The sequence below is a fragment of the Plectropomus leopardus genome, chromosome 24, assembly GCF_008729295.1.
Source record: "Plectropomus leopardus isolate mb chromosome 24, YSFRI_Pleo_2.0, whole genome shotgun sequence".
Lineage (NCBI taxonomy): Eukaryota > Metazoa > Chordata > Actinopteri > Perciformes > Serranidae > Plectropomus > Plectropomus leopardus.
This window is the reverse complement of record NC_056486.1, coordinates 15,559,286-15,575,326: the sequence shown is the minus strand read 5'-3', so window position 1 is coordinate 15,575,326 and position 16,041 is coordinate 15,559,286. Positions and strand designations below refer to the sequence as shown.

Genomic DNA, 16,041 nt, shown 5'->3' with positions numbered 1-16,041 from the left:
ATTTTATTTTATTTTGCTGGATATGTCTTGCAGTGTTGCTCATTATGTTTTTTCCTCACGTTTCAGAACTTCAAATGCTAGTAAAAGGCGTTTAATTCAAAGGGTCCATCTGTTTTGAAGAGGATCGTCGCTGCATATTGCAAGAACACCAATTTAGGCGATGCTCCTTTTTGCATTTGCTGCTGTAAACTGGAGCTCTCTTGTTGTTCTGCTGCCGTCACCATCAGCTTGTGCATCACTAAACATACCAAGATCATAAATAAATGTTTCTGTGTATGTATAGCTTTTAAGTGAACATCTGACTTAAAGTTTAACTGATACTCCACATTTGAGCAACAGCAGCAGCAGTAAAAGCTCGCGCAGTGCTAACCGGGCCTTATGGGAAATGTCTGCTGTGTGCTCAAAACATACTTTTCAAGTCGGCCTGGTTGAGTCACCACAATGTGTTTGCATGTGTATAAATAGCACCCACTGAAACAAAAAAAAAGAAGAAAAAAAAATCACATAACTCCAGTGTTCCTAGTGTATTGTGGCCTACTTGATGATTGGCAGTCTGGAGCTGCGCTGCCAATATTCCAGGATGTGAAAACTGCCTCAGGTGTTGTTGCAATATAAACGGCAAATATCTTTTATGTTCCGGTTTGCTCATTAGGGAGCGGAAGATGTGATGTCAGTATTGTGAATCATCCTTTTATTTGCCTTGTACTGTTATACATACAGCTTAAGATTTATGGCCTCTCTTAGTGGTATTTATAGACTGTTTTTTTTAATATTATTATTAATTGGATGTAAAGCAAGAAAGAGGGCTTGTTTTTCTTACAGCCGATCTAAATGTTTTCAGTTTAATCTGTATTTACATTAAACAGCAATGTTACCAGGCAGGCAATTGCATTGACAAACAGCCAGGAAGCAGCTGAGAAACACAAGAGCCTCAGGTATTCATCGGGGGGAAAAGATATGAAAGTATGAAATATTACACCCGCACTAGTAGATAGTCAGCTATAGCACATCAAATTGCTTAAAAACATACTTACAACTGATTTTTTTTGTCACTTAAGATGTTGATGTGGTCTTTCAAAACCACTGCAAACAAAAACTGTCTTTGCTGTAGTTTGCAATCATCATTCACTTCTGGGTCAAATGAGTCTGCAGGATTTAGAGGTATTGATGGGCTCTACCTCCAACCGATTCTTATCGGCAGTGAAGGAAATGCAAAACGTGGGCGGATACATTAATTTTAGCACCTATGCCTGCGTTATGCATGGACTGGCCACCGCAAAACACTATCCGTTACTGTCTGTCACTCCACATCACTCCAGATTTCGTTTGCACAGAGTTTGAAAGAGAGACAAATTAAGTCGGACATGTAAAAAGCAGTTACCACTAAAATTTTCACTGGCCTCCGTGCTGCTTTCTACTGTTTACCTACTTGTTTTACACGACGTATCTCACCAGATAAAGAAAAAAACAACAACAAAATATAAAGACCTATTCATCTAAATGTTTCCAACATGTACTCATCCCAAGTCGTCACATGCGGGTCTGCAGTTTTACATTTTGGGATGCCGCTACCGCAATGTCAACAATGCACATGGTGAGATTGCACTGCAAATGGTTATATTTATGCAAAACTGGAGCGTCAGCAAAAGCCTTTACTGGAACAGATGGTTAGGTTTGGGCAACAGAGGCACATGGTAAACATCATATTCAGATGGGAAGTGAAGACCGGAATCTGGCATGAAAGTCTGGGATTTGTTCAATCCATACACCGTCCCTCCCGTCCACCCTATAGGGACCTTTGCACTTCTTATAATAAGTTGTTATGGCGGTTTTCAACCTGTATCATGTGGACACAACAGATACTGTCTGGCCATGTTCTCAACTGATGCCAACCATCCATGCATGATGCCTGCCAGCCATCCGGTTGTGTTCTCAGCTGACACCATCCAGTGGCGTTTCATGCGGATGTACTTGAGCTGATGTTTTCCCTTAAAGAGATAAAGACCTTTTTTATGTCCTGAAAACCTTTTAATTCACTTATGTTCATTTCCGTGCTTCTGTTCATGTTACTAATACCATCTCCAATCTCAGATCTGTTCCAGAAAGCCATCATCCAGAGTGGGACAGCACTGTCCAGCTGGGCGGTCAACTATCAGCCTGCCAAGTACACGCGAGCCCTTGCTGAGAAGGTGGGCTGCAACATGCTGGACACCATCGATCTGGTTGAGTGTCTGCAAAACAAGAACTACAAGGAGCTGATCGAGCAGTACATCACACCTGCAAAGTACCACATCGCTTTTGGGCCTGTGATCGATGGGGACGTCATCCCAGATGACCCCCAGATCCTCATGGAGCAAGGGGAGTTCCTCAACTACGATATCATGCTGGGGGTCAATCAGGGTGAGGGGTTTAAGTTCGTAGATGGCATCGTGGACAGCGAGGACGGGGTTTCTGCTAATGATTTTGACTTTGCTGTGTCGGACTTTGTGGACCATCTCTATGGCTACCCGGAAGGCAAGGACACTCTGCGCGAGACCATCAAATTCATGTACACGGACTGGGCAGACAAGGAGAACCCAGAGACCCGGCGCAAGACCCTGGTGGCTTTGTTCACTGACCACCAGTGGGTGGCACCAGCAGTGGCCACAGCCGACCTCCACGCCCAGTATGGCTCACCCACCTACTTCTACGCTTTTTATCACCACTGTCAGAGCGATATGAAGCCCAGCTGGGCTGACTCGGCCCACGGTGATGAAGTACCGTACGTGTTTGGAATTCCCATGATTGGCCCAACAGATCTCTTCAACTGCAACTTCTCCAAGAATGACGTGATGCTGAGTGCTGTCGTCATGACCTACTGGACTAACTTTGCTAAAACAGGGTGAGTGCTCCTTTCTTTTCTTTGGGCGTTCCTGCATTTTTGTTCATGTTACAGCATCATTTATGTTCTCCTGCAATATATGAAGTACATAACCCCTACCGTTCAACATCTCTGGCACAAACTGGAATATTCAATAAAGCTGGGACACTGTAATGTGTCATTTTGTAATTCAGAGCAGTAGACTTTCGTGAAAGTGCAAACCAATATTATTATTATTATTATTCAGAGCAACATGCTGCAGTGAAAGTGAGCCTTAGTGCAAATTTGACCTTACTAAGGCCAAGGGAATGCTTAAAAATTACAGCCCGGCCTGAGCCCATCAGGTTCGGTCAGGGCCAATCAGGTAAGGACAAAGAATCGGAGCTGTAGTAAAAATAGAAAACTGTTTGTAAATTCCTGACGCTCTTGGAATACGCTGTTCATTAATCAGGGCACTGAACTGCCATAAGGGTGAAACTTGGCGCAAATTAGACCCAATTCAAGCCCAGGAGAAGTTTGAGAAATTACAGCCTGGCCCGAACCACGGCAGGTTGGGTTAGGCTGAATCAGGGAGACTCAAAGATTTTGTCCAAACAGGAACTGTTGGAGCAAATTCAGAAAGCTATTCCAATATGCTGTTCAGTTCTTTACACTGCAGTGAAAGTGAAAGTTGGTACGTATTTGACCTGATTTAAGCCTATGGGAATGCTGTAAGAAATATTAGAAATCACAGCCCGGCCCGAACCCAGCAGGTCTGGTCATGCCCAATCGGAAAAGGGCAAATAATCAAAGCTCTTGTCCAAACAGGAACTGCTAGTAGCTAATGCACCATAACAGTACACAGTTCACATCTGCCAATATCTAAAAAGCTTTAGGAAGAAAAAAGAGGCCTCAGGTATGACCGGCAGCTTGCTTGCTTTTGGACTGCATCCTCACTAACTGATCATACGCACAATGGAAATTTCCTTAAATGCCTACAGAGGATACCTATCTGATGCTCAAAAAAACAGATCTGAAGTTTGGTATCAACGCAAAGTTTTGTTATGATTAGTGTATTAATGATTAACTCGTGAGTCAAAGAGATCAAGCTGAGGTTAATAAAACAAGCCAAATCCTCCCTCGGTGCTGCAGCAATGCCAAATTTGATGAAGGGATTTGCTCACTGTTTATATTTGGATCACGTTTTTTTTTTTTTTTTTTTTTCCGCACACCTTGAGATTAGGAATCAGGGTGTTTGCAGCCCAGTCACACTGAAAATTCACTTGAAGTTGAATAAATAAAGTCTTGATCAGCTTCATATGCTGTAGCATTCATTCCCCTGCTCTCTGTTTGGTTCCCATCCAGTTGACGCTTGATGACGGGGAGATTGGCTGCCTTTTATTAGATATTTTGGGAAGGATCTTTTCTCATGCATTTGTGTGTGTGTGTGTGTGTGTGTGTGTGTGCGCTTTTAATAAAACAGTGAGTTAAAGTGGCTATTTTTTCCAACTAATCTCCGCCAGACTTTGCAATGTCTTCTGCCATGTATCGTTTTGTTGTTTCAAAACTTTAACTGATGTCACTGCCAAGGAATTTGGCCATTTGGATGTATGCAAATTACCATGGAGCGTTGTTGTGTGGGCTGGATATGTGTGTGTGAAGATGCTATTTCAGTCTTAAGCATGTGCTGACCTGATTTGTAGATAAAGACATGGAAAACACATAAGACTTACAGTATATGTTGATTTTAAATTTGTATTTTCGCTTAAAAACTCTGCTAAAATATTGACGTCATACCAACATTTCTTTAGAAGTTTTAGAATACAATTTCTCGGATTTGGCACAAACGTCCACTTGGCTTCAACGATGAACTGAACAGAATTTAGTGGTTAAAGGTCGAGGTCACTGTGAGCTTGCATTCATTTAATTCTCGTGAACACGATATCTCAAGAAGACATTAAGAGAATTTCTTCAAATTTGGCACAAACACCTGATTGGATTAAACTATAAACTGAATAGAATTTGGTGGTCAAAGGTCAAGGTCATTGTGACCTTGCATTCATCTAATTCTCATGAATGCAATATTTCAAGAACACACTGAGGGAATTTCTTCAATTTTGGCACAAACATCCACTCTGATTCAGTTATGAAGTGGTTAAAATTTGGTGGTCAAAGGTTAAGGTCACTGTGAACTTGCCTTTAATTCTCATTAATGTGATATCTCAAAAAGGCCTTTGGGGGAATTTCTCAAATTCGGCACAAACATCCACTTGGATTCCACAGTGAACTGAATAGAATTTAGCGGCTGAAGGTCAAACGTCACTGTGACCTCAGTTCATGTGCTTATTCTGAGAGTTTTTCACAAAAATGTCTAATGGGATAAAAAGCTGAAGTAATGACAATATCACAAACACAAATAAAATCAGAATTTAGTGCTGTGAATTTCGAGTGTTGAGTTGCCTCGGTATACTGCGGTTTGGACCTTTAAATCGATTTTCCTTCGTATTTTAGGGATATTTCAAGTCTTGCGTTTGTACACAGCAAGGATGTGTTTTTAGTGAGTTATGTTGTCCTTCTAAAATATTGTGTTTTTAAGCCGCAGAAAGCCGATAAACCCAGAAAACAGCCGACAGATTCATTTTGGAGCTGAGCAGTTTTCGAAGGTCAACTAACCCGTGAAATAAACGTTGCCAATACGGCAAAAATAAGCATCGATTAGAACTGATCGATGCTTAAACGGCATTGATTGCGCTTTGATTTTATGAAGGACACGTAGCTGCGGGGAGACTGTTAAAATAATAAATAAACGCAGCCCCACCTCGTGTCTGTCATAAATAGCTGCTAGTTGGTAAGCCTGCGAGGCGACGTTGCACATGGCCAAGAGATTTATTCCTCCTCTGTGGCAGTAAACACAACAAATGGGCCCGCCAATAACTGTGCTATATTTAGAGCTTAACAGGATATTTGGGGCTCATGAACAGTAGCATTAACCACAGTACACATGGCCAGACTATGTTCTGTCACACATGCACACACACAGATAGACGCACACTCACACACACACACACCAGCTGAGCTGCTCATGGCTGGTTACCTCTGACCACTAGCACTGCGGGAAACAGCATCCTCCACGCTACGCTCAGCGGTTCAGGGTCACGTCGGTGTCTGCTGTGTCTCCTCTGCTGGTAATTTAAGGCTTAAAGACGCACTATCACACATGACTGCAGAGATCCTGCTTTTCAACACAGGTTCCTTCACAATCACATAATTGTTTTTTTTTTTAATTATAGGATCATTTCTAATTTTAAAAAAAATCCACATATTGGCAGGTTTATTTATTCAAGAGGGAAAATGTTGCACTCCTGTTTAGTTTATATGATTGTATATTTAATACGTTAAGGTTTTTGGATCGTCGGTCAGACAAAACGGCGTGATTTATGTCTCTCTCGCGCGCTTTTTGACGCCACAACCAGCGCCGGGGTGTTTACAAAAGCACACGGTTAGGTTTCGGCAGTAAAAGAAAAAAAAAGTTACGTTAAGGCAACAAAAGCCTGTAGTAAAGGTTTAGGCAATAAAAGCACCGAGGCAAGGATGCCATCAAAAGCGGGTGATTAGGTATAGGCAACAAAAGAAAAATGGCTGAAGAACTCATACTCGATGCTCTATTGTATGCTCTTTACTAGCTGATTTATTCATTTATTTAAAGCTGCTCTGGTGGCAGACAGTACATGGAGACGCTGAATACATTATAGCTCATCCAAGTACATGAAAGCATCTGTTCCACCGCTCCGCTGACACGTATTGCGCCTGTGAATTTTCTGTTTTCATACACCTGTCAGCCTGAGACGAGTGCAGATTTAGTCTCTCAACCTGTGGCAAGAGTCACAATTATTATCAACATATTGGAGGCCCGATGGAAACGTGTGCAAGTAAAACCTGTGTTTTTGCAGTTCAATGAGCGCGGAAGGCCTTAAGCGTTTTTTTTTGGTTTTTTTTTTTCGTGGCAGAGTGGTGGCATATTGTTTCAGCATATGTTGAGACGACAGGCCCACCGCATCCTAGTGGTGCCGTATGCACGCTTCCATATGCAGCCACCAGTTGGAGGGCAGATCCAGCATTATGGCTGAGTCCAGCTTTTAAATGAGTAAACCGCATTAGGGCACAGGTGGAGATTTGATAGATCCCTCATAGTTGTTACCTTGGCAACAACTACTCTTACCATAATGGACTATTACAGCAATCAAATCTGAGTGATGGTGGTGTCACATTTTTTCCTCATTTCTGTTTTGTTTGTGCAGAGTTTTTTTTTTTTTTTTTTTTTTTTGCGTTTGCCCTCAAGATGAAGCTCTGGAGATTATATAAGTGGTAACAGTTTATTTCTGCACCTACAAGTCTGGCGCACCTTTACTGAGGCAGTTATCTAAGCCGAGTGGAGCAAAAAGTACAAGAAACTCACTTGTTTGTTTCTTAAAATTGGAAAAAAAAATGGATAACTGCAGGATTGCTGCAACCAATCAAACTAGTTCATGTTTTGAAAGCAGAAATAAGGTTTTGTTATTTCTGGGTTAAGTAATGAACCAAAGGGGCAGTTAAGGGGTCACAAAACAGTGAATTTTGAATCATTTTTAGCTACATCCTAAGTAATGTTGCAATTGTATGCACTAATTGATTATTGGATTTCAAATAATATATTGCAGGGGCCATGCCAACCACAGGCAGGAACCAGGAACTTAATTTGCTTTGTTTAGTTGGTTTATTTGTAGTTACATTTAGTAGTTTAGTTTTTTTTTCTACTTTTTCAATCCATTATCTGACTTTTATTATCTGCCTAATCTTTGCAAATCTGCAAAATTGAAATAGCAAACAAAAAAAAAGGATGTGGTTCGATTTGGAAAACAAAAGCACTAAAAAAAAAAAAAAAAAAAAAAAAATATCATAGTAAGGCTCTACATTCATATGGGAAGCAAACACCAGGCTCCCAGTCAAGATTAAGACAAAAAAACCAAAAAGAAAACTGCCAGAGGTCCAAGCTAAGCTGCTAATGTCCTAGAAACATCCCAAAGTCCCCAAAATGTCCTGAAATCCTAGAAATGTCCTGGAGTCCTAGAAACGTCACAAAAAATCCTAGCAACATCCTAACATCCTAGAAATGTCCTAATATCCTGGAAACATCCTAAATTCTGAGAAACATCTAAAAATCCTTGAAATGTCCTTAAAATCTCAGAAATGTCCTGAAATCCTGGAAATATCCCAAAATCCTAGAAAGGCCATAAAAATCTGAGAAATGTCCTAAAATCATATAATTGTTCTAAAAATCCCAGAAACATGACATAGAAAGTTGCTTTAGGATCTGGAAACCTGCCATGACCATGTTATCTTTTATTTTAAAGACGAACATATTACTCTGTAAGAAAATAAAATGACAAAGCTGAGATTTACTAAAGGAATAGTCAGTGGATTGAAACGCCAAAATGAATACTCAGCGGACACTTGAAGTACGTGTTTTGGCTCCTGAGTTTTGTTCTTGGAATAGTTCCTGGATTTTTTTGGTAAAGTGGCCATAAAAGGGCAGAATGTGTAAAGTCAAAGCTTAAGCTGATGCGTTTCGGAGCAGACGGTGAAGGAATGTGGAGCATTCGGGATCGGTGGGCTTGTGATTGGATCTATATGGGCTGCCCATTACAGTCAGCTGACACATTGACATATTTCCAGAAAGAATGGAATTTTACCATTAAAATTACTATTAAATACTCGATGATCGGTTCCAATGACGTATCTAATCGCTAAAAAACTTTATCGATGAAACAAACAAATTACTTTTTGTGAAAATAAAAAGCATTTGGGTGTGCAGTTGCTTTCTTTTCGCAAATAATCAGCGTGCCCATCACATGTTCCAAAAAGCAAAATAATGATTAAGTGAGGTAATTTCAAAAGGCCTTTTGAAATGTAAAACAGAAAATCTTACAAAGAGGCACAAACAGATGTGTGAAGGTCTGTTGTGCAGATATCCCTCCCTCTCTGGCCTCCTTTTTTCCCTGCACAATCAGAGAAACAGCCGTCCAAAAACTGTGATTACTTTGTTGCAGAACTCTTGGGTCAGCTTTGTCTCCCGAAAGACCTCAATTGCCTGGACAAGCTCCTGGTCTGTGCTCAGTTAAGATCCTGTCAGACCAACAATCCCAACCAAACACGCGCTATAGGGTTCAGCCGTGATGACTCTGCAGGAGTCTTGCCTCAGCTGATTCCTCAGACTCAATGCATTGCTGTACTCGGGATGATTATCCAGAGAAAGGACCCAAAGGCTTGGCTCAGAATGGTGCCTGATGTATAAATCTGCCGTTTCAGCGCAACATGAAATCCTGCTCGAACATGTGAGGGAAGGTTGAGCTGAGTAGCTTCACAATGCTTCCTATGAGATGCAGTCAATGAAAGACGTAATACACGAACTGAAAGTAATAATCTACTTCCTGTTACCGACTGTAAGTTTAACCTTATCTCTGATGGTCACATTTAACCACCGTTTTTACTTAAATAGGGACAAAAAAAAATGTGTGATTACAAAAAATGAAATGTCATTGTGATTCAATTATGTAGGTGAAATTAAACTTGGGCGCTATGTAATATTTCATGCCTTACAACAGTCTGATTGTATATGATGATACTGTATACTATATAAGATCACATAACTGCAACAAAACAATAAAGACGGAAACAAAATAAAACTCATCCAAACCATCTTGGTTCCTCCTGCGATTAATCTAGTTAGTAAGTCCACTGTTCCAATAATCACCAGCTCCCGATGGCGGAAATAAATACTTAATTCACTGAGGTAGATGTAAAACACATGCCGTTATTGTCTCTCTCTGCCTGCTGGCCGCCAGCTGTTTACAGTCTTGTAACTACTCCCTCCCTTAGAAATAGAAATTGTTATTTCTTTGTTCGGCCACTACAAAAACTGGCCTCAAAGCCGAACACACTTCCTGAGGGCCTAGTGCAACCGCTACCCGAGTTACCCAATGAATCGATTCCAGTGAGTGCTTATTTTTCGTCATTTGTACATGTTTCTAGGAGATTTGGTAGATTATTTACCGTTTCTTATTGGCCATTGCTTGCAGGACTTTTTGTTGCACTTGCAGTGGCATGATGGGTGTGGTTTTTGAGCTCTCCTCTGAGCAGGGCGGTGAAACACCATGCAAAGCACTCGTCTCTTGACCTCTGACCTCAACATATCTGAATGAGAACGGGTTCTGTACCCATGAGTCTCCTCTTTACAATCATGCCCACTTTATGCTAGTCCCATACAGCATACAGTTTTTTGTTGCGTATGCGTCACCATGTCAATACAGACTTCATGACTGTTTTGCAAAATAACTGAATCGAAAACAGGCAATTAAAAAACAAGATTAATCACATTTAACTACAGGAATTCTGTGATAAATAACAATTTTGAAAAATGAACCCTTTGAAAGCCCCACAATAACCTTAAATGAGCAGTTTAAAAATTGCATTTTGCTGTGGTTTATGATGTGTTGTGTGACGCCTTGGGTATCAGCCATTGATGTTGCACACACATAGAGTTCAGCATAGTGAAAGGAGAGTTGAAGCAGAGCGTTGAGAGTTGAAAACGCACGACAGCTGCGGTTTGCGTGGTTTAAACGAATCTAAATTAAGAGCCATAACAGCTGGAGCGTTCATTCTTTTCGTAATAGAAAGTTATGACTTTTGCCTTACCTTACGTGCCGTGCAAGGGTGATAACTCGCTGTAATTATGCCCATTGAAGATCGCTGATTGATCCCTGAAATGAAAACAATAATAGCTTGAGCATTTTGTTATTTTTGCAACAGAAAGGTGAGGCTTCTGTCTTTCATGTCATCACTTCTTTATGGTATCTTACCTTACGAGTTGTGCAAACGTAGTATTTCGTCGTAATTACTGCCATATTTCCCCAGGAGTCTCCCTGCAAATGGCGAAGGGGAGATCATTGTTTTCATAATCTTGTACAAAACAATCTTAAGTAAAAAAAAACGTAATAGCTAAAACATTCATTATTTTTGCAGCACTACGTAAGTAATGATGTCATTATGCTGAAATGCAAAAATGAGCAAAACTAAATAATGAACATGGTTCAAGTAACTTATTCAGTGTTAATGAATATTTTGTTAATGTTTCTATATTTGAAAAGTCTTGAATAAATATGTTTTTATTTTGTAAAATCAAATGATTTATCACACAATTTGAGTCATTTTATCCATAATAATTATTGACTTATATAACCTCTGAGCTCAAGTCGCACAGATTTTAGGAATACAACGCATTTGAAAATACTCCAAAAACTGATATTAAAATAACAATGGAGGCACTGGCGGACCATTAAAAAGGGATCCTTAGTGTGTCATTTAGGTATGACACTAGACGCTATTTTCGGAAACGCTCCTGAGGGTCGTATTAGAGAGTCGGGACAAACAGCTTACATGGACAAACAGAGTTGGAGGACTTGTTAGACTCAAGTACACCTACCTAAAGTAGTACTGGACTAAAGTAGGCTGCACAGTGTTCACACACACGCACACACTCATCTTTTAACCATACGACACAAACACAACCTCGCTGTTTGTTGCCTATAGCGAGGCAACAGTCCATCAATGGCCCCCAAAATGCAGCGTGTGATTCGAGATGAGTTCGTCCTCTTGAGTATTCACATACACACCCACTCTACACACACACACACACACTCAGATACACAAGCACTTCAGTGTGTCGGCTCCAAGGTTGTTGTCTAGCCTTCACTCCCCCCCGCCACCCTTCCAAAGTTAATGAAATCGCTTCCACAAAGTCACCAGAGATGCGGCTCTGTTCGAAACTACAGCAAAATAACTCCCTAAGTGAGACGGAATATTAAGAAAACGTGACAACGAAACCTGGAAACCTGTCGCTGGCGTGCAAAGGACACATTGTGGCAGCTCGTGCATTCAAATTCAGTCACCTCAAAAGCTTTGGACACAATGAGCATTAAAATAAAAGAGGTTTTTTGGGGGGAAATAAATCCTCTGCAAGTACAAACTAATGCTCGGTGAATCTAATGGTTATAGTGCTGGATAGTGCTTATATTGCTGAAATGTAGCATTATGCTGCTTTAAAGTGGTTTTAAAGAAGAAAAAAGGCGCAGTCACATAAAAACAAAGGTCATTATATATTATAAACCTGAGCAAAATATTGGAAGAAGGCAATTAGCAACACATTAAAAAATAACTCCAAAATTTAGCAGGAAAACTATCTGATAATTCCTTAAAATGGACTTGATCTAGAAAATTGTTGTTGTGGGGTTTTTTTTTGCCCCCAAATAAGCAAGAAATGAGTAAAAAGTAAAGTTACCAGAAAATAAGCAAAAAAGAAAGAATGAACAGTGAGAAAAAAGAACAAAAAACCAAAAGGAAACAAAAAAGGAAAAGGAATAAAAATATTTTTTTGTAATTTTTTGGCACTTTTTTTTCACTTTGCCTGACATTTCTTGCCAAGTTGCTCATTGCCTTTTTTGTTGTATTTTCCCAAGAAATCAAACCAATTTTCTCAGGTTTCAGAGGTTCAAATGCTTGTTAAAGGCATTTTATCACAGTACAGCAAAACTGATTCAGGTTAAATATTTGTGAAAGGGCACCTGAAAGCAGCACACAAAAAGTGGTGTCACTAAGGGTTTCAAAGAGTTAAATAGTTAAGATGGTGAATGCAATATGAAAGTGGCCGTATGAATTATTTTTGTGTACAAGTAAGAGTTTGGTACTTTGATCGAAACTGATTTTTCTCTCTTCTGTTTGCCTCTTTCAGGGATCCGAACCAACCGGTCCCGCAGGATACAAAGTTCATCCACACCAAACCCAACCGCTTTGAGGAGGTAGCCTGGACCAAGTACAACCCCAAAGACCAGCTCTACCTTCACATCGGCCTCAAACCTCGAGTCCGAGACCACTACCGTGCTACCAAGGTCGCTTTCTGGTTAGAACTGGTCCCGCATCTGCACAACATCAATGAATTCTTTCAATACGTATCCACCACCACCAAAATCCCCCCGCAGGACACCACGCCGTACCCTTACACCAAGCGCTTCCCTGGCAAAAACAACTGGCCGTCCACCACCCGTCACCCAGGGGTCCCACCTGCCAACACCAAACAGACCACGGACCAGCGCAAGAGTGGCGATCTGACCGATGAGTCCACCGTGGTGATCGAGACCAAGAGGGACTACTCCACCGAGCTCAGCGTCACCATTGCAGTTGGAGCCTCGTTGCTCTTTCTGAACATCCTCGCTTTCGCCGCACTCTACTACAAAAAAGACAAGCGGCGGCACGAGTCCAACCGGCGCGTCCCCACCCCTCAGCGCAACTCAACTCCGGCAAACGCACCTTCGACCGCCAACGACGTTGCGCACCTGCAAAGCGAGGAGCTCATGACTCTGCAGATGAAGCAGCAGCTGGAGCACGAGCACCACCACGAGTGCGAGTCGATGCAGACCCACGATACTTTACGCCTCACCTGCCCGCCCGACTACACCCTCACCCTGCGGCGCTCGCCCGACGACATACCCTTGATGACACCGAGCACCATCACCATGATCCCCAACTCACTGGCTGGCATGCAGCCTCTGCACAACTTCAATACTTTTGGTGGCAGCCAGAACAGTACCAACTTACCCCACGGCCACTCCACCACACGGGTATAGCTCCACTGGGACCGGATGGCGCCCGATTCCTTTCGGATTCCAACCTCGCAAGGCATGAGTGACTGATTGCGCGAAGCACAGACTCAGAAGATGTTATTTTGCTACCATGCCTTCTTGAAAAGCATATTCAGAATAAATCGACAATGGACTCATGACGATACTCAAAGTGAATGTTATTGTAGTAATAACTCGATTTGGAGCCGAGCTTCAACGGAAGGTCCACGAGGAGTTTTACCAAAAGAAAAGGCAACAGGGGATGACTCTTGATATTCTTACAATTATAAAAAAAAAAAAACAGAACAGAAGCTTTTGTGACATACCAACAATCGAACGTCGGAAACATAATCTTTTCATGGTCCTTCATGCATCGGAGACCTTGACTTGGGCACAGAATTCTACACCCCAGCCTGAAATGTATTTAAGAAAACTTTGTAAAAAATTTTAAAAAAAGAGAAAAAAGAAAGAAAGAAGGTATATAGTTGTGTGTGAAAATTAAAAAAAAAATTAAAAAAGGAAAAAAAAAATATATTAAAAGAGCTTCTATTATTGTTTTTTTTTTTTACTTTGGCTGAGATTTTTTTTTTCAGCTTGTTTTTTTTCTGTTTCGGTGCGTGTAAATATATATATTCATTTTTCTGATCACACCTTCATTTTTTTTTTTTTTTCCACAGAACGACCAAAATGCGAACACAATCCCATCCTCGGAGAATTGCACACTGTGCGTCTGCGGGTCATCACATACAGTAACTGTCTTGTGCGTTGCTTTGTTTCCACTTTTTAGACATTGCATGTCCAGGAAGAGCTTTACTCTCCATTTTCAGACACGTCTCCTGTCTGACAATGAGGACTGATCCCGTCACCTGCTGTCATCCTGTTCTGCTTCCAATCGTTTTCTTTGTGGGCTTTTTTCTGTCTTGCAACCTCAGCGCTGCCTGAGCTTACAATGTGACCAGCAATGTATTATTTAGAAATAAAAAAAGGCAGTGATTTTTTTTTTTTTATTTGTATCAATATTAGTTGGATATGTTTGTAAAGAAATATATGTTAGATATTTCAAATTGTCAGATGCTAGCAATATGTAAAGTATTGTGCCAGGCTTGTGATATTTTGGGTTACAAAAGCAAGTGAATGAGTGTAAATATTAATGATATTATTATAAAATTACAACAAAAGTAATCATTAACTCTCTTTCCGTTTTGCATCCTATTAAAAAAAAAAAAGGAAATAAATCCAGAAGATTTTAAGCTACATTTGTAAATTCTATAAAAAAGATATATTCTTGCCATTTGGTCCCTAAACCAGTCAAAAACAACAAGGGTTTTAATGTAGAGTTTTAAAAAAAAAATCTTTAGTTTGTCTTATTTTTGTTTGCGGTTTTGCCTTAAGTGATAATAGAGATATTTCTGGCTGGACACCTGTATAAACTTTTTCTGCAACATTTTTAATAAAATATCACAGTATTTTCTAAAAAAAGAAAAAAAGAGAAAAAAAGAAATGTGAAGGATTTAATTAATTGTGTGGTTGCGAGAGCAAATGTGATTGGATGTCTGTGACTGTTTGATGTCGATGATGTTTTGGTTTAAGTTTGTATATTCAAAGGACCAGTGTGCCAGAGTCGGTGGGATTTGAAATATAAATACAATATTCACAATTTTCATTAATTTAATTTAATTTAATTTAATTTGTGTGGCATAAAGCAGTATGTTTTCAGGTTCTTCAGCAATTAACACAATATCTCAAGAACGCCTTTAAAGGACTACTTCAAATTTGGCACAAACGTCCACTTGGACTCAACAATGAACTAGTTAGATTTTGGTAGTAAAAGTCATTCTGACCGTATATCATCTCATTCTCCAGAATGCAGTATCCTAAGAAGGTCTTAAGAAATTTTCCAAAAATTTGGCACAAACGTCCACTTGGACTCAACAAGTTTTTAGATTTTGGTGGTGAAAGGTCAAGGGCACTGGGACTTTGCATCCTTCTCATTTTCCTGAAGGGAATGTTTCAAGAGTGACCTGAGGGAATTTCCTCAAATTTGGCACAAATGTCAAATGTCAACTTTGACTATGTGATCAAATTTAGGTGGTCAAAGGTGAAGGGCACAGTGACCTTGCATCTCTGTCATTCTGATGAACAAGATGTCTCAAGAAGGCCTTGAAAGAATTTTCTTGACTTTGGCACAAACATGAACTTGGAGTAAAAAATTAAGAATTTGGTGGTACAAGGTCAAGGTCACTGTGACCCCGCATCTGTCTCATTTTAATGAATGCAATATGTCAAGAAGGCCCTGAGGGACTTTCCTTAAATTTGGCACAGATGTGCACTTTGGCTTTATGATTACGTGATTAGATGTTGGTGGTCAAAGTTATTAAATAGGCTAAATAGGTTTTAAAGATCAAGTATTCAGATCAAGGTCACCTTCACCTCACACAATATGTTTCTGGCCGCCATAACTCAAGAGCCCATACATTAATTATGACAACTATT

At 40.3% G+C, this 16,041-nt stretch overlaps 1 protein-coding gene across 1 annotated transcript in view; it reads left to right on the top strand.

The window, feature by feature from the left end:
* The window catches only part of nlgn4xa (neuroligin 4 X-linked a), a 46,533-nt gene extending 32,579 nt beyond the window's left edge, over positions 1-13,954 (top strand). Inside the window, exons 3-4 of the mRNA XM_042512831.1 lie at positions 2,074-2,881; positions 12,663-13,954. Of these exons, the coding sequence (XP_042368765.1) occupies positions 2,074-2,881; positions 12,663-13,554 (1,700 nt within the window). The 3' untranslated portion in view covers positions 13,555-13,954. The remainder of the gene's footprint in view (positions 1-2,073; positions 2,882-12,662) is intronic.
* Positions 13,955-16,041: the final 2,087 nt, after the last annotated feature.